This window comes from Lissotriton helveticus, chromosome 5_1, assembly GCF_964261635.1.
Source record: "Lissotriton helveticus chromosome 5_1, aLisHel1.1, whole genome shotgun sequence".
NCBI lineage: Eukaryota > Metazoa > Chordata > Amphibia > Caudata > Salamandridae > Lissotriton > Lissotriton helveticus.
The window spans coordinates 271,943,622-271,962,349 of record NC_136065.1 but is presented as its reverse complement, the minus strand read 5'-3'; the positions used below and the strand labels follow the sequence as shown (position 1 = coordinate 271,962,349).

Below are 18,728 nucleotides of genomic sequence, written 5' to 3'. Positions count from 1 at the left end.
GATTATGATATTTTCCTACATCCCATATGGAAAACTCCAATATTCCCCTTTCACCCTTTCCCACCTTACAGAGTCTGTGTTGCAGTGTACAACGTTGTCTTCAAATGCACTGCACAATGGAGTAAGTAGAGCAATATATATATCTTCTAACTTTTGAAAAGTAGTCTAAATTTACTTACGGTGAAAATGTTTTCTGCAAAGTTTAAAACAAGAATGCCATATACATTTTCAATCTGAAAATTAGGTATATCTATGTCTATCTTTTCAGCAAACAAGTCCAAAGTTTTTTAAAATGTGTAAGTAGCATTTGTAACTTTTAATCAACAAAGTCTTTGTTTACCTCACACACGCCGTTTCTAACATTTGAATTTACCAATAATTTTTTTTTAATTAAATACGTTGCAGCTTTTTTGAGAAATACCCATACAGTTTTATCAGTTTAATAGTGTTTGTAATTTTAACAGACAATCCTAACCTGTAAGAGTTCCTAGATAACTGCATTAACATTTTTACAAACATGTCCAAAAATGTAATTCGAATGGTTTTAAACAAAATTGTCAGCTTTTTTTAAATGTTGTTTAGAAATTACCGTTGCTTAGTAAAACAATAGAACTGAAATGTTAACTAAACGTGCTAGGTTGGATGCAGTGTCACTTTCTCATAACCCGAAAATCTTACTTCTCGTCAGTAAGTAAACATTATGAAGATAAGGATGAGAACTCCAATTTGTCCATATTTTTGCATTTGTGCACCTGTGACAGTGCACCAATGTAAGAATACACATTTTCAATACATTTCCACATTTTTGCATAGGGGACTGAGTAAGAAATATCCAACCTTTTAAAAATATTATTTTTCAACAAGACAAAATGTTCATGGTTACTGCAGTAGCAGTGATTTGTATACCTGGTAGATGAACTCACAACAGATGACTGAAGAAAAAAAGTTGAACAAAAATAGCTACTGAGGAGCTGTACCTTGTGGACTGGACATTGGAAGTTTAAAAGAACTTCTGTTCCCTGAGGTGCAGTGAACATTCTCATCTTGGAATGCCTTGATTTTGGGAAGAAGGTATTTGCCATCATCAGTTATTCAAAAACTCCTACACAATTTTACTATTGTGGTATCCTCCTCAATAACCTTGTGGTACTTTCCCAAATATTCTTGTGGTCATTTAGAGAAAGAAGGACATTTATTCTATCTGTTTTTTGCCTCCCAGTAAGCAGTGTTGTCTATTCCAGTTGAAAAAAGCATAACTTGCTGTTCTTCACGCAGGAACACATTACAGTCTATAATAAGATACCATAAATGACCTTTGATGATTACTTGACAGCTTACACTGCGTCAGGAGTGTACTAAACACACCATTCCTTTATCGATATAATTGTGCAACTAGTATTCAATTCAAAGTTCCTCATTGAAATGTGTCAATGCTGCTTCTTTGGACTTTCTTAATCAACTCGGCCCATGGTCTTGGACTAAGGAAGTGTTCAGAAGATCATACTTCAATTGCAACATTTGTTCAATGATGAATAGTTCACAGAATACCAGAGGAAGCTCAGATATTGAGTTGTTTCTTTGTGCTTTCATTGTTTCTGGTCTCTCCCATGTCAGCACTACGTGATTCGTATACAGTCATCTGCCACTGCAAAGACCGGGAACACAGGAGATTTAAACTTAGCGCGGTGGGAGTGGAGTACCACACAGGAGTCCGGGTCATAGAAGAGCACCTCCCCTCCATCCCAGTCCACAAGAACGCCAATCTGCTTCGGGCATTTTAGCAGTTCCACAGCTTGATGTTGGCTGTCATGGGAGAAACGAAAGTCTTTGTCATAACGGGAAAAGACCCAAGAGGATGGGTTGTATCCCAATCTTGAGTCATTACCAGAGCCCTTGCGCTGCAGTGAGCTGTATGCAATCCCAAGCTTGTACGCAACACTCTTCTCAACACTGATCCTCCAAGCATGAAGACCTGCCTGGAAGCTCTTCGTAGCAAATGCATTTGGCCAGTAATTGAACCTCTCCAGACAATCTTCATATTTCTTTGGTTTCTTGTGGACAAATGTTAAGATTTTCTTGTCTTCGGAAATGCTTAGCAAAGGGCTTATTGTCTTCTCATCGATAAGAATATCTTCTACACCTGCAATGCAAGCAAATGCTTTAGTGGCCTTTTCATGTGCACATAAATATACAAACTAATGTACTTTTAATACATTTGAAGTGACCCAAATGAGGCTTTTCCTTGCCACATGGAAATGAATATAAATCCAGGCAATCTCTTGACAACTCCCAGCGTAACAGCATATGTAGCAAGCAGCATGAACTATGTTCATCTTTCTTGAACACTTGTAACAATCATTCATAAACATGGGTGCATTTATATTGCCTTGAAAACACCTAAAGATGAAAAACATGTAGTAAAACGACTATGGGAATCTAATCTATAATCTTCTGAAATACAAGGGCTGTTATTCGCCTTTAACGATTTGTACTATTATCATCAACAGTTAATTATAATAACTTTTATGGTACATAAGTGCTGACACTGAGCACAACACATTCAAGTAGGTGTTCAAGCAGGCACACCCGCTTGGCATCAGATGGTTAGTCACGACAAACAACAAGGCACATTGCTAATGATCAAAGAGATTAACTGTCATTGGCTCATGGACGCCTATGAGACCATAAACATTGCCATCAGAAACAAAACGGGGCTATATAGGCTTCCTGGCCAAACTAAACTGTGTGCAGAACATAACCTGTACGCAGCACTGATAGTCAAGTGTGGAAATATTACAACGGGCTTTCTTTGCTGTATAGCTGTGTTTGGAGATCCGCATGGGCATAATGACGATAGGGCAAGAGAATAGGAGGGTTATCATAACCACAGTGTACTAGAAAAAGGTAATCTCCAGACTTCACAAAAACCAAGATTTTGGTTGGTACTTTTGGAATCTGATCAAAAAAGTAAGTTGGTCTACCGTCGCCACACAGAGAGTCTGTACTGCACTAGTATGTGGGAGTTTGTTTACTCACTAGACAAGGACAAAACTGCTCTCTGGTATCAGAAATAGGTTTTACAAAGATCAGAGCCATCACTACAACTGCTTATATGAAGCAGACCAGCGGATGCAAAGCTTTTACCTGGCCTCCAATATTGAGAGCCATTGATCTGTACAATATAAACACACCTATGGTGAATCATTTGGCCTCATGTGGCAGAAGTAGCTAAGAGACAGGACCATCAAGCTTCTGTGCACTGCTCCAGTGATTTTAGCTTGTGGTGGTAATGCTCCTCCAAATCTGCTCAACATCAACAGGCAGTGGCACAGAGAACCAATGTGTCACACTGGCTGGTAGATGTAGTATCTTGGCTTCTAACGGACACCGTAGAGCTGTGATGTAGATGCCAGAGCACAATGCCATGAAAGCTTGTTTTAGAATGTTGAGTTCGCACTTACACGCAGCAGCAGAATAAAGATGTGTAATACTAAGCTCCTTGTGTGGCATGGGCATTGGCGGATACCCAGGCTGTGAAGACGCCTAAAATGGCGACCAGATAGAGCATAAACAACCCGAAGAATGACCGTGCTCTCCCAGAGTTTGTCATGGTCCAAGAAAACTGCATGCACATGCCACGTGGGTCACTGGCTAAGGACAGAATTGACGCTTCATGCATGTGAGGTCAAAGCACAACTGGGCGAGGAGACCCAAGAAGAAGCATTCAGTTTGTGCATACTGAGATGTCCCATGCCTGAAGTGACCAACCACCAAAGCTGTCAGGTGATGGTTCAGAACAACTCCAGTGGTTCAGAACTCCTCCAGAGGTCTTGAGCAAGTGACAGGCTCTGATGGAGACCGGGTAGAAGGTCAATGTTTCCCTGATTCTCCATGACAACTCTGAGGCCAGTCCATCGCAGGGCCTCAGTTAAAGAACGAGTGCTGTAGGTTCAAATGGACAGCCGACAGGAGTAGAAAGAGTTCCACTCTCAAGTTCAGCCATTCCCATAATTAGTTACCAGGCTGCCACCTTTTTGAAACCACCACCACCTTTCGATACAGCCAAAAAGCAAAATATTGGCGATAGATGGTCTGCGTGGACAGAGACATTTGATCATTTCATTGATGCACTTGAAAAGACTGATAAAAAGATTATAAAGTATCTCAAAAATCTTGCTAGTCATGGTGTGAAAGAAGTAATAAAGAAAATGATGCAAACTGATGAAGAAATTACATATTGTCAGATTAATGAAACAATGAATCTAAAGTTTAATAAAGTACCCAGCGTTGATTACAAAAGATACATTTTCAGTCAAGAATGCAAAAAAGTTGGTGAAACCATTGATGAATGTGTGGACAAAGTTGACACGCTCATCAAACACTGTAGGATCAATATATTTAATGATGAGGATGCCATGCAACTTAGTTATTGATGGGTGCTCGTCAGATTCATTCTGACAATGAATGCTGAGAAAAACTCTTGGTCTGGAGCGAGTGTTGATGGCTGCCAGAGCTTAGAAGCAGGTTGAAAGACAAGCCGCTGACATGGAGGCTGGAGGCACCGAAAGTGAATCAGTCATGATTACAAAAAGTAAGCCAAGGAAAAAGACTGAAGAATATAAAGTGCTGACTGCAAGTAACAAGCATTTGCAATGCAATAGGTCTTGCATTAGTAAAGGTTTGAGCTATTAGTATTGCTGATAATAATGCAACACCAATAACTGAAACATTTAGTAATGCGAGACCTATTGCATTGCAAATGCTTTTCTATTACAGACATTTTGCAGAGAAATGTTGTGTTTGTTTCATGCAACATAAAAACAGAACCTCATATTTGAGAAATAGGAGGGTGTCACAGAGATTATTTGTAGTAATATTAGTGAGCTGCTGCAGTATTACAATATTAAATACACACCTCACTATTCCTGAATATATAATGTAACAGCTTTCGAATTTGAACGAGTGTGCCTGTGCTCTGATAGTGACATGGCCAAAGAGGGCATGAGAGAACTGAATTGGGACATGTTACTTGACCTCTAGAGTGCAAAACCAGGAAAGTACTGACTGTTTCTTCATTTTATATCCGAACCCTGTTTTAAATGTGATATACATTCGACTTCTTAGAATGTTTCTTTGCAGAACATTACCAGCTGAGCACTGCAGTGTTTTTTTGCATGGCACATCTGCAATCAGAAAGTGCCCTGCCCCCCAGGGAGCAGGAGACCACGTACTGAAGGAGTGAATCGGAGACGCTGATTGGTTGAACAGTATTTTGCTTAAAGGACGGAGCAGTGTGCTTGGGGTCAGATTGTATAAACTGGGCTGGGTGGCACGGTTGTTTGCACCTGTACTTGATACAGGTGCTGCCGATGTGTCCACTGTATGCAGTGCTTTACATGGGGTAGACATCGTCTGTGCTAATAATAAGTACCAGATTATACTGAGCAAACCTACTTTTTATTAAGTTGTTTTTAAGGCAGAAATCCTTTGTAATTCATGAATACTCATTATTCTGTAGGAACTAAATCGTACTGACTTTATCAACGTTAGAGGAATAAAGACCTTACATATATATAAATCGGTTATTGCAGCCTATAAAAAAGTGTTCAGGTGCCCGCAAAGCCTGTTGAGGGGCACTAGACTCTTGTAGCGCTAACACAATGATTCATATGGAAGGAAAAAGGCAGGTTTCCGGTTCTCTCGTGTCGTGGATTTATCCCCCTATTACTTTAATGCGGGATATAGCTTTGTAGGGTTGCTGTTGCCTGCACCTGATCCATTAACCCAGTGAGCTATCCTTACAGTTCTAACTTCACACATACCCCTGGCCCTTCTGATTGCTTGGGTCTCCTGCTCACAGCCGTGTTCCTACTTGCAATGCTTTGATATGGGCATGGATGCGAGCTCCAGGGAAGGGCGGGCATGACCCCGAGCACAGGCGTCTTTTACTCGTTTCCAGTGTCTGGGTGTCTTTTTAACAAACCGAATAGAGACCATAATGGAAAATAGAATCATACAGGTCCAAGAAAGCAAAGAAAACCAGAGGGAAGCAACCCTGAGGCATAGCGGGCCTGGCCCGGCAGAGTGTGTGTAAGTCAGACAAAGCACTGGCACCCTGGAGCTGGCTTGGCTGCTGCTGCGTCCGTGTGCCGTCCCTGCCCCCCGGCTCCCTCTAGCAGCCCTCTTAGCAGCTGCTCATGGCCACTGCTGCCCTCCATGATTACATCCAATGTCGGTGACATCGCTCCCAGCAACTTTGTAAACAATGGTTGCTGGAAGCGAATCATGGGTTGCTAGGGTGCCGTTGCAAATGGTAGAATAGGCAGCTGCCCAGGCTGGGGAAGTTTGTATGTCTCGCTGTCTCCACTCCCCACCTCTGTATCGGCCGCGACCGGGGTAGAATATCAAAGTTAGAGATAGGTGTGCGGCCGCCGTGAATACGAAGCTTGGCGTGCCGCACTTTGTAAAAGCAGACACATTTGAAAAGAAAAGCATTTTGGTGGTGCGCGCGATAATAAAGTTGTGTGGCCACCATATGCGCTTATAAAAATTTTTTTTTAAAGTATATCCTTGAGCCTCGCTGTATAAAGGGCGCGGCTGCCATTATTGAAGTTCAAGGCATCGGGGGCAAGGTGCACCACGCTGAATCTCAAGCTTGGCGTGCAGTGCAGGAGAGCGTGTCCAACAGCAGGCAGGAGAAAGCCCTGAAAAACAAGCATTGAAGAAAGCTGTGAGCGAAACCGAAACCTGTTGTGGGGCGGGACTTCCGTCTTCTGAAGCCCGTGCCCACGGAGTGGCTGGCCCAGAGAGGAGCAGTGGTGACGCGGGGCTCCCATGCCCGGGGGAGAGCCCCGCGGAGACTGCAGAGTCCGGAGTGACGTCGATGCGGTGTGTGGGGTTAGTTGTACGGAGGGGGGTGTTTCTATGTATGTGTGTGTGTATGCGCTTGTGTGTGTGTGGGGGCGGGTGCGGTGGCAGCGGGGGGGAGGTGTGGTGTGTGTCTCTGTATGTGTGCGCTCGTGTGTGTGCGTGCATGTAGGTGCGCTCGTGTGTGTGTGTCTCTGTGTGTGTCTGTGTGCGCGTGCATGTGCGAAAGCAGGGGGAGGTCTGCCTGTGTGTGTTGCAGGCTTGCAAGGGAGACAGGAGATGGTGAACGCGCGTGCGACCTGATCCGATTACGGCAGGCTGCGCGTGCCCATCTCTTGTCTCCTCTTGCCTCGTTGTAAGCAAGCGGACGGCTATAGGTCTCGCTGCGACATCACTTCGCGATGCGTCGCAGGGCGAGACCTAAAAAGAAGTTGTTTTAGATGTAGATTTTCATTTCCACATGAAGTTAAATGTCCTGCGATTGGAAAGATATGTAAAGGCTGTGGGAAAGAGAACCATTTAGTGATGGTTTGTAAAATGAAGGAAAAACCAAGTGCATCACAGCACGAAGACAAAATGGCCGCCACAACATTCCAGAGCCAACATTCAACGCACACCCCAACAGTTCACGTGGCAACACCAATTGAGGCAAATTGGCACTGAACGAAGTTGATTATCATCGAAATCATCATCAAACAGTTTGTCCACCTCATTATCCAGTGAAAGTGAGGAAGACGGTTGTGCCATATCAATGTTTACCTCAGATAAACTTTTGCATGTTCGACTGGCTGCAAGCGAGGAAAAATGTCAGTCAAAGAAAAGTGAACATGCCAAAGTACCAAAGTCATACAACCATTGTCCGAAAATTACATTACAATAATTGACTGCTCGATAGCTTTCATCAACAGTGTTGCATCAATAAATACAATGCCTGCAGAGAAATACCATGAACTGTCTCTATTGCCTGGACTTACGCCATCAAAAACCGGTGTAAACTTGTCTGTATCGACAGCCATAAAAAGTCAGGGTTCCTTTGTAGCGACATTGAAACACAAGAAAATGAAGGTGCAAGCACCCATCCATATGCTCAGTTTCACTACCACTGCTGATATGGGACTGATTTCTGTGAATTACAACCTAAACGATCACCACGAAATAGCAGGTCAATTTCCTTAATTGTTTCATGGTTTGGGAAAGATACGGACAATGAAAGTAAAGTTACACATTAATGCCGATGCCAGTCCTATTGCTTAGAGACATAGACTAGTTGCTTTTCATTTTCAAGAAACTGTTGAAAAATAATTTGAATCACTACTTAAACATGACATTATTAAGCGTTTGTCTGGTTTGACGCCATGGGTTTCTCCCATAGTGGTATTTCCCAAAAAGGACACTGAAGGAGTTGTACGTATATGCATTGATATGCTCCAAGCAAACAAGGCAAGTGAACGAGAATGACATCCAGGTCCACACATTTCTGACATGATAATGCAATTAAATGGTGCTAAGGTTTTCTCTCACCTTGATTTAAATAAAGCTTTTAATCAGGTAGAACTCAAAGAAGGTTGCAGGTATATTACAACCTTTTCTACCCACGTTGGTCTGTTTCAATATAAAAGACTCTGTTTTAGTGTATCTTTGGCTGTTAAACTTTTCCAAGACGTCATTAAACGTGTCATAAATAAAATAAATCGTAAATCATACGTTCTTATATAGCGCCTTTTCACCGTAAGGTCTCAAGGCGCTTGCTTTGGGAACCCGTCCTGGCCTTTCCCTGCGAGATTACCCCTACTGGGCATCCCCAAGGTGAAGACCAGGCATCCCATCGCGGTGGGGCTGTAGTGGAGATTAAGCAAGCTATTGCCCAGAGTTGCAGAGTGTGAACCCGCGATTCGAGTAGGTACCGAGGCGAGAATTATCAAGTCCGTGGACATTTTGAGCTCAAGACCCTGCCGCGTCGGGGATTGAACCCAGGTCCCGGGTCTGACCTCTGCATCAGGGACTGCCTCCTCTAACCGGTGAGCCACACAACTGGTTATGTATGCATTCAACTATAGCAATAACATATTTATTTTCGGAGCTACAGATAAGCAGCATGATATGGCTCTTACCCAAGTATGTCGCTACTGACTTATGCAGGCCTGACTTTGAATGCAGAAAAGTGTAAGTTTCACAAGACAAGTTAAAATTCTTTGGCCATATCTTTTCTAATGGTGGGGTATGACACCCAATCCTACTAAAGTACAAGCGCTGTCAAATGCTGATCCCCCACAAGATGTTTCTATGATACGTTCATTTCTTGGCACGGCCAGTTATTGTTCAAGATACAGACAAGACTTTGCAACCATAAATGCTCCCTTACAAGAGTTAATGTAAAAAATGTTTCATTCAAAGTGGTCACAAGAAAGTGAGAGATTTTCAAGAAAATCAAACAAGTAATTGAAACTGCTACTGAAATGAGCTGTTTCAATTTAAAGCATTATAGCGAGGTTGTTGATGACTCTAGAACAGTTGGGTTAGGCGCCATCCTGGCACAGCCCCATGCTCGAAGGCATATTGTGGCATATGCCAGTAGAAGTTTGTAGCAAACAGAACGTTCTTACTCTCAACCCGATAAGAAAGTTTGTCCGTGGTATGGGCTTGTGAACATTTCCATGTATTCCTGTATAGAAACCCTTTATACTGGTAACTGATCATCACGCTTTATTGACCATCTTTGGAAATCCAAAAGCCAAGATGCCTTGTCGCATTGTACAGTGGGGACTCTGATTACAAGATTAAAAGAGAATGATTACACCATTGTATATTGTTCAGGGAAGGATCAAAGCCCTGCTGACTACTTTTCCAGATTGCCTATACAAGGTCATAGTACTCCATCCAAGACGGCTGAAGTCTACATTAATTTCCTGGTAAAGTCAAATACACCAGCTTCTATATTGTTAGTCCAGATCATCACTGCCACAAGCCATGATAGTGACATGCTGAAGTTGAAAGATATATTTACATCAGTCCAGTTGTAGAACCGACACACTCAACCTCTCACCAGTGATGGTGAATACCAAAAGTACAAAAATACTGAGGATGAACTGTCTATAACTCAGGAAGGAGCTATACTGTGAGGGTCGAGAATCCTAATTCCGGAGAGATTGAGACAGAAAATAATTGAAGTGGCTCACAAGTGACATTGTGGTATTGTTGCCACCAGGAGAGCTCTCCAAGATCGCATTTGGTTTCCATATTTAGATGAAAGGGTTGAAAAGAAGCTCAAGGCCTGTCATCTATGCGGTCTCGCTGGACACTTTCCATCGCTGCATGGCAGCTACAGCGGACTGGTTGCGAGCTAACTCCCTGCAATTTAATAGCTCGAAGACGGAGGTGCTCCACTGTTCCACCGACCAGATTCCACGGGCACTCCCTGAGAATTTTTGGCCCAGTACCTTCCCTGAACCAGTGCTGGCAGCGGAATCAGCTCGTAACCTGGGGGTAATGTTTGGCCCTAACTTACAACTTGACATACACGTCAATAAAACCACCGCCACGTGTATGATGTTGTTACGCATGTTACGCAAAGTCCTGTCCCTTCTCCCCGCTCAAGCCAGGCCGGAAGTAGTCCGTGGGACCATACTAAGTCGTCTTGACTATTGCAACGGGCTTCTTCTGGAGGCTCCAAAAAATCTGTTGGGGAGGTTACAACGGGTGCAGAACATGGCCGCCAAGCTGGCTCTTTCCCGCCCTAGGTCCAGCTCTTCCACTCTTGCTCTACGAGACCTACTCTGGCTTCCGGTAGGTTTGCGGGTACAATTCAAAGCTGCATGCTTGGTGTTTAAAGCGGTACACCTTTTGGGCCCCATTCCTTTGCAAAACATGTTCGCGTGGTACTCGGCTCCACGGCTCCTTCGTTCTTCATCGGCTCACCTCCTGGTGGTTCCAAGGTTTCATAGAGTGAGGATGGGTGGTCGCTCCTTTAGCGTGGCAGCGGCCAAACTGTGGAACTCCCTCCCACTTTCTCTGAGGAGCTACAAGGACTATTTTCCGTTTAGGAAAGCATTAAAAACTTACTTATTCCCATAATCGGCCTGAGCGGTTAAAGTGCACGGTTCCTTGATCAAAGCGCCAGGATGCCCTTTGGGTGACAGGTTTTGCGCTCTACAAATATATTAAATAATAAATAAATAAATAATCTATGTAACTGCCTTCCTACAAACATTACTCAATATATTCTTACCATCTCAGAACTCCCTAAGCATTCATTGAAGAGAATAGCCATTGATTTATTTGGTCCACTCAACAATGGACATCATCTGATGGTAATTGTGGATCAGTACTCTTGATTTCCATTAATAGATGATCTGTCATCCATTACTCATGAGCTAGTCATTGAGAGACTTGATGGCATTTTCGCAACATGGGGCGTTGCAGCCATTTTAAAGTCTGATAATGGCCCGCCATTCAACAGTCGAGTATTCAAGGATTTCCTGGACCATCTGAACGTAAAGCATCAGAAGACTACACCTTTGTGGCCGCAGGCCAACTGAATTGTTGAGCACTTTATGTATATGCTAAAGAAAGTTTTCCAGCGTGCAATTCTTCAGAGGCTCAATTTGCAAACTGAGTTGAATTCCATCCACCCTATGAGTCTATCATTCCACACCTCACTTGATCACGGATGAAAGTCCTTCGACTTTGATGTTCGGGAGAACAATGACAACCAAGTAACCTCAATGAATCAACAAAAGAGAAGAAGAGAATGAGACAACTCAAATGAAAGACTTGTTTCATAAAGAAAAGATTAAACCTATGTTGACAAGAGGGACATGCAAAACAAAATTAGTTTAACACCATTAGTGCTGCAGCAATTCCCCCTCTGTGCTGCAGCTGATTTATTCCCATTGTTCATGACGAGCTGAGCTCGTCATGAGCACACGAGCAGTGTACTGCATGACGAGCTGAGCTCGTCATGAGCATCGAAGGGGTTAAAACAGGAGAGCTAGTGATCGCCTGCCAAATGTGAAGGAGAAAATCTGATGGTGCACCTTTCCACGTTGTGTCCACCAAGGGACATATGGTGACCGCCCAGCGCCCTGGGAAGTCTGGTACCAGAGATTCTTCTGACTTTCGGCATTTGATTCATCAGTCTTCTGATCAAGATGGTGAAAGAAAGACTGAACCTGAGAACCCAGTGACTGCTGTTTCTTCTTCGCGGTCATCGAAGACCTCTGACAGTGAGGATGACAGCTCTCAGCTTCCAGTACCCAGATCAGGTTGAATAATTTAAGTGCCAAGAATTTTGATTGAAATAATGTGATTGAATATGTACATATATATTTGTTGATTTGTAAAAAATATCAAATGTTTTTTATTTAACAGAGTGGGAGATGTAGTGCCTTGCGATATTTTATGACAGAAGGTGCTTGACTCATCACTCACCATGAACTGACAGATCAACGCAGTCACCTCCAGCTGCTTCAACACCCTCTGCAAGACCTTCAAATGGATCCCCCTGAGTCAGGGAAGACAGTCACCCACGGACTCATCACCAGCAAACTGGACTATTGAAACACACTTTACGCCGACATCAACAAGTCCCTACTCTGCAAACTCCAGACAATACAGAACACCACTGCCAGACTCGTCCTCGGCATCCTCCGGCACGAACACATCAGCCATCACCTGCGAAGACTCCACTGGCTCCCCATGGAGAAAAGAGTCACCTTCAAAACCCTCACTCATGCCTACAAATGCCTATACAGCAATGGACCCAAATACCTCAATAACAGAATCAACTTCCACGTACAAAAAAGAAACCTCCAATCTTCCAACCTTGCACTGGCCAAAACCCCCCGCATCCACAAAGCCAGAGCAGGCGGAAGATCCTTCTCTCACATTGCAACCAAGACCTGGAACGAGCTACTGGCAGACATCAGACGCGCACCCTCCCTGAACACCCTCAGGAAGACCCTAAAGACCTGGCTCTTCGGCTAAACAGATATGCGGACCCCTAGCGCCTTGAGACCCTCACAAGTGAGTAGCGCGCTTACAATTCCCCTGATTGACTGATTGAATCCTTTTGGCTCCTAATGGACTCCGTACATCTGTGAAGTAGGTGTCAGAGCGCATTGCCATCAAAGCATGTTTTAGAATGTTGAGTTTGCAGTTACACGCAGAAGAATAAAGATGTGTAATGCTAAGCTCTGTGTGTGGTGTGGTCATTGGCAGGTAACCAGGTTGGGAAGACGCTACAGTAGACTCAGAGCCTCACCTGTATCAGGCTGGTTGTGTCCTGTCACATCAAAGATATTTTTACAATTCAAAGGCTTAGAGTTTAAACTTTACTGTGTGCTTTAAAACACTCTTACAGCATGAGGTATCAAATGAAAATGCACGCTCCAGTCCATTTTGGAGAATGTAAGATGCCAAAATTAAATGTGTCACTTAACACACCAATGGTATTCTTCAAAATCTTGTCAGTGCAGTAGTGTGCATAGGAGCCTGGCCAGTGAAACAGGCAAGTGATAGCAAGGCAAAGGAAGTGAGTGATGGTGCAGTTATTGATAGGTATCGTGGATGTTGTAATATCTTACATGCAGGGCTACTGGAATTATGCAATTGTGCAGCCGCTGCGATTTTGGCATAATTATAGATATGCCATATAATCCATCATCTGCTTAGCTCAAACGGTTTAAAAGTTACAAAAAAATGCAGCTACACATTTTGTCGTGCAGTGGAAGGCCTTTTGTACAACTGGACTGGTCTCCTTTTTGTCGCTTATTTGTATATTTGAGTGTTTAAACGGATACTAAGGAGGTGTAACCTATGCCAAGCCAATGTTTCCAAGTTTAAAAATGACCTGACGCATAATGTGGTCCTCTCCTGCCGCATAATTCCAGTGGCCCTTCTTACAGGTCACAGAGGTACCTGCAGCGTAGGAAATGTAGTACGTGGGTATCATTGGAAAGAGCATGCAAGCATGGCGCAGCCATATGAATTAGGACTAACAAGCATGGGAAGGTGGTTGTTTTTTGCTGGGAAGGTGGAAAGAAGAACAGAACATGTTGTTAATGACCATGGAGCAAGCCGGCTCAGCTTGTATACTGTGTTTGGCTCTAGATATAAAAGGAAGGAACTTTTGCAGTTGAAGGGAAGTTGGAAACACTAAACGTGTGGCAGCTGATTTGCAAAAGAAAGCTTGATGGGCACTTGCAAGCGCACCAAGCTCATCCGCACTTGACTTGAATGGGCACCTAATGGAAGACCTTGGTAGGAGATATGTTCCACAGTCCTAAAGGATTCTGCAGAAATGAGTTATCCACAGGGTGGCTATAAAAGCACAGAGATGAAAGGTAAATAAGAAGTGGCCTCTTACAATAGGACGCACATAAAACTAAGGGTTCCTGCAAGAGAAGTTATGGAAGGGTGAGAATGAGTAGAAGCACTTAAGAAGCTGAACTGAACATACCAGCATGCACAATGGCTTCAATAGTTAGATTATTACTACGCTTCATACCCGTGACATGGCGCCATACACTCCATTAATTCACCTGCCCTTGCCACTCTTGGTAAGACTGTTAGTAGGGGAAGCTGTGCGCCGAAGCGAGCACAGGGCCGCCAGCTGATTGAGCTAATTCGTGTTGTAAAAAGCGGCAGAAAATTGCGAGGTTCAGCCAGTCAGTGCACACAGCGATGCCTGAGTAAACGACTGAAAGGCCTGTGAGAGCATCGGCCACTTCCGGTTGCATTCACCGCGCTGCACGTGGAACCAGGCCACGCCCTCTCTGGGCCCCTGCCTCTTGGCAAGCTGCTTCCCAGGTTTCGCAATTGTTATTCTTCCCAGACGAGTCATCATTACGGATTCACTAGTCAGTGAACCGAAAACAATGTAAGTGACAGAGAAACTCGCTCCGCGCGGGTATCGGCCACCCACGCCCCGGGGAGTATGATGGGTGATGGGTGGGCCGACTGGATCACGGATGGGTGAGATTAAATAGCAAATAGCCTGCATGGGCACCTGTGTGTGCGCGTGCAAATGTACATGAAAATGAATAGGGAAATAAACATGCATATTTACAAATGGGAAGTTCTACAAAGCGTAGGAGAGCACACGCCGATTATAGGGTTAATGAGGTTTTTAATGTGTATACAGAACCAGACCTCACACTGCATTTCCACTGCTCCACCACTGCCTCTCCTCTTCCCTGGTGCTTTACTTCTAGTTACACTCTGGTGGCAGGACGACATTCACCTCTGTCAAAGTGGCAGGAAATGCTGCCCTGTCTAGTGTTGCTTTAGGGTTTAGGGTTACTTCTCCAAAGAGGCTGAATCTGCTTTTAGGGGAGCGCTTGTGTAGAGGAAACTCCAACTGGCTTCAATAGGATCACCGCCCTGAGAACCACAATCCCCCCTCAAAGAGTTTCCTTTCCCTATCAAAGAGATCGTACTCCCACCCACCTCATCTCATGCTCTTTGCGGGATCAAATGGGTGAGAGATAGGCCACACTCCTTTCTGTGGTGTCATTCACTGAGATAACTATGCCAAACACGGTCAGGGAATGTCGGCACCTCTACATTGGGCGGTCGCCCCACCAGCGTTTCTGTCGGGGTCTCCTCTACACAGTGGCAACTGGCAGAGTCAGAGGGGCAGATTTACAATAACTGGTGCATCTCTGCATATCAGCAGGGATGCGTCAGTTATTGTGCGCCAGGGCTCCGCCACCATGGATGCGGTGCACCATAGGGCAAAAACAGAGATGCGTGACACATCTGTGCCGTAAAAGTGGCGCATTGCTGGAGTTGCGTTGCAAGCACGATGCAGCTCCAGCAAGGCTCCGGGGTGCCCTATCTTTTAAATGCTGCGTCAATCCTTACGCCTGCTTCAAGCAGGCACAGGGTTTTGACGCAGCATGGGCTTAAAAGTGACTGAGTGAAATCTTGTAGATTTCACTCAGCCACTTTTAGGAGGCGTTCCTGCGCCGGAACACCCCCCCCCCCTGCGCCTGAACGCCTACTTCTGGCGCAGGGCTTTACAACGTGACGCATCTCCCAGATGCCTCATGTTGTAAATACCCCGCAGCATGACGCCTCTTTTGTGCCGCCGCTGCGTCACAAAAGTGACGCAACGGTGGCGTAAAAGAGGCGTAAGGGGCTTGTAAATCTGCCCCGAGTGGCCTATTGCGCTCGCCGGGGCAGATGTGGGCAGCCTGGTGCGGCTGGGAAACATTAATCTTTTTGCCATATTTACTGTTACCGCCACCCTGAGAGTCATGCTTTTAGTCTTCCACTCTGTGCGATAAATATATTTATGAATAGACATTGATAAAAAGCTGCTGGTGGGAGATAATGGCACCTGGACTCACCTAGTCTGTTCATTTACCTGCCTGCTGGATCCACATAGACTCATCTTAGTGTCTAACTCAGTCTTTCTATTTATTTTATAAGCATATTAACTATGCACACTCCCCTCACCCCCTAGCAAATAAACTATCGGTGGAAAGTATGCTGATCGCCAAAACCTTAAAAACAACTCACAAGTTTCATCCACATTCGTACATCTCTATTGTCTCTTCATTTGCAAAGAGACACAAATGCCCTTTCTATTAGACATATCACAAAGCATTCCTTGCACTGCTGGCAGGACTGATTGTCTCCTGTTACACATCACCACACTGCAAACATCCCCCCCTTCAATATACCCATGCTAATTCTGTTAATAATTTATTGTGTCCTTTGTCCTCAACTCCCACCTTGACACCCACTCAGGCGACATTCACCTGAGGCACGATCACGATGGGACTCAAACTGATCCCCATTGCAAAGGTTATTTTATTTTATTTTATTTTATGCGTTTTTATATAGCGCAGACTTTACCTGAAGGTGTCAGAGCGCTTCACAATAGGAACAGTAGTGAAACATGAGGAAAAATTGCAAGTCAGCATGTTACAAAAGCAAACGTTACGTTACATAAGGTAATAATGACAATTGTGCATGTATCAAGAGCAAACAAAATACAAGAGGTAGCAAACGATACATTACAAGAGGGAAAGTGACGTGTGCATGTTACAAAGGTGAACACAATACAAGTAGAAGTATAATACTGCACTATTACATTATAGGTTGCCAGGTGCCCAACCCAAGATACATGACAGCATCATGGAAATCCTCTGATGTGGCTGACCCTTGTCGAGCTATGATTTAGCCTACTGCCTTTTTGGTTATTGCTTATGTAGCACAAAGTTAATTTCTGGGCCAAAAAGCTTTTTAATTACCGATAAAATCTCAAAAGTGCCCCATGCCAAAGTGCCGTCACAAATGAACCTATGATTTTCCAATGATAATCACTATAGTTGCGCTCGAAAAGCCTATCAAATAACATTATTGGAATTATCAAAGGACATACTAAAGAAACAAGCATTTACAATGCAACGGTTTCGCCTTTGTAAAAGTTAGAGCTATTGGCATTGTAAATGACAATTTTTTTATTTATGTGTTGGTTTTGAAAACAGATAAATAAATGGCATTGTCATTTACAATGCCAATAGCTTAATCTCTCGCAAATGCGAGACCTATTGCATTTGCACCCACACGCACACACACAGAGAGCCACCCACACACACACACAGAGCCACCCACACACAGAGCCACCCACACACAGAGCCACCTACAAAAAAAGCTAGCCACACAGACAGAGCCCCAACACACACAGAGCCCCAACACACACAGTACAGAAAATACATTGAGGACTGTGCACCAACGCTCTGTAATGAGTACACATTTGCAGGCAGCTGCACACTGTAAAGAATGCATGCTTATTTTGTACATATATTTTCAACCTAGCTCGTTCACATATTGTAAGCACTCTGCTATGTGACCTATACTGAGCAGACCTATGTCACCAAAATACACTGCAAGCACCCACCTATGTAGCCTATGATGTGCAGTTCAACGACCATACCCTACGCATGAAGCTTTATACCAAAACACACTGCATGCCCAGGCCTGTCACCCACGATACACAGTGGAAAATCAGCTCCACCAGCTGGAAAACAAAAACCTAGCTGCCAACCACAATACTTTTCTGATCACGCTGACATCTGTGTCATAATGAGCACTCAGCTTACAGCCACGGGGCATTACGCACCTCAACCTAGAGTACAAAACAGAATGCAATCACATACAGTAAACTGCTCGCTATCTGTCGCAAACTGTCCAAATCCAATTGTCATACATGATACACGCAAATCCAGGTGTGACTTACAGCAAACTACAGCCGGCTCTTGCTAACTTTTCTACGCAGTGCACAACCAGTTGTTACTATTTTTTCACAGGAACCTGCTATGCACTGTACAATGCAAGCAGTTGTTACTTTACTTTATGTACATCCATGTGTCACCCATATCATAGTATGCACAGCTGGATGACAACCACTGTGCAGACTGATGTCACTAATGGTGCACAATCAGCTGTCACTCCTAGTACACTGCACAGCCAGCTGTCACCTGTAAAATGTACGACTAGGAGTTGCCTACAGTAACTGTTCCCAACCAGCTTCCAACAGTGCACAATCAATCGTCATAAGCAGCACACTTACCCACCGTCCACAGTTCAGCTGTCACCTATAGTCCAATTACACAGCCAGCTGTCACCCACCATACACAGTCATCACTACAGTACACTGGGCCAGGCAAGTGCTGTGAACTGCAATCCACTGCACATCCTGGAGACACGGACAGCGGGAGGGGGGGCGGGAACGGGCACACGGACAGCGGGAGGGGGGGCGGGAGGGGGCACACGGACAGTGGGAGGGGGGCAAGGAAGTATGCTTTCAGCAGCATGGACAACTTGAGTGTATGAGGGAGGGAAGCAGCAGC

General features: G+C 44.4%; 1 protein-coding gene across 1 annotated transcript in view; it reads right to left on the bottom strand.

Annotated features, from left to right (window-relative positions):
* Positions 1-301: 301 nt before the first annotated feature.
* The window catches only part of BSPRY (B-box and SPRY domain containing), a 105,498-nt gene continuing 87,071 nt past the window's right edge, over positions 302-18,728 (bottom strand). Inside the window, exon 6 of the mRNA XM_078642187.1 lies at positions 302-2,140. Within this exon, the coding sequence (XP_078498313.1) occupies positions 1,617-2,140 (524 nt within the window). The 3' untranslated portion in view covers positions 302-1,616. The remainder of the gene's footprint in view (positions 2,141-18,728) is intronic.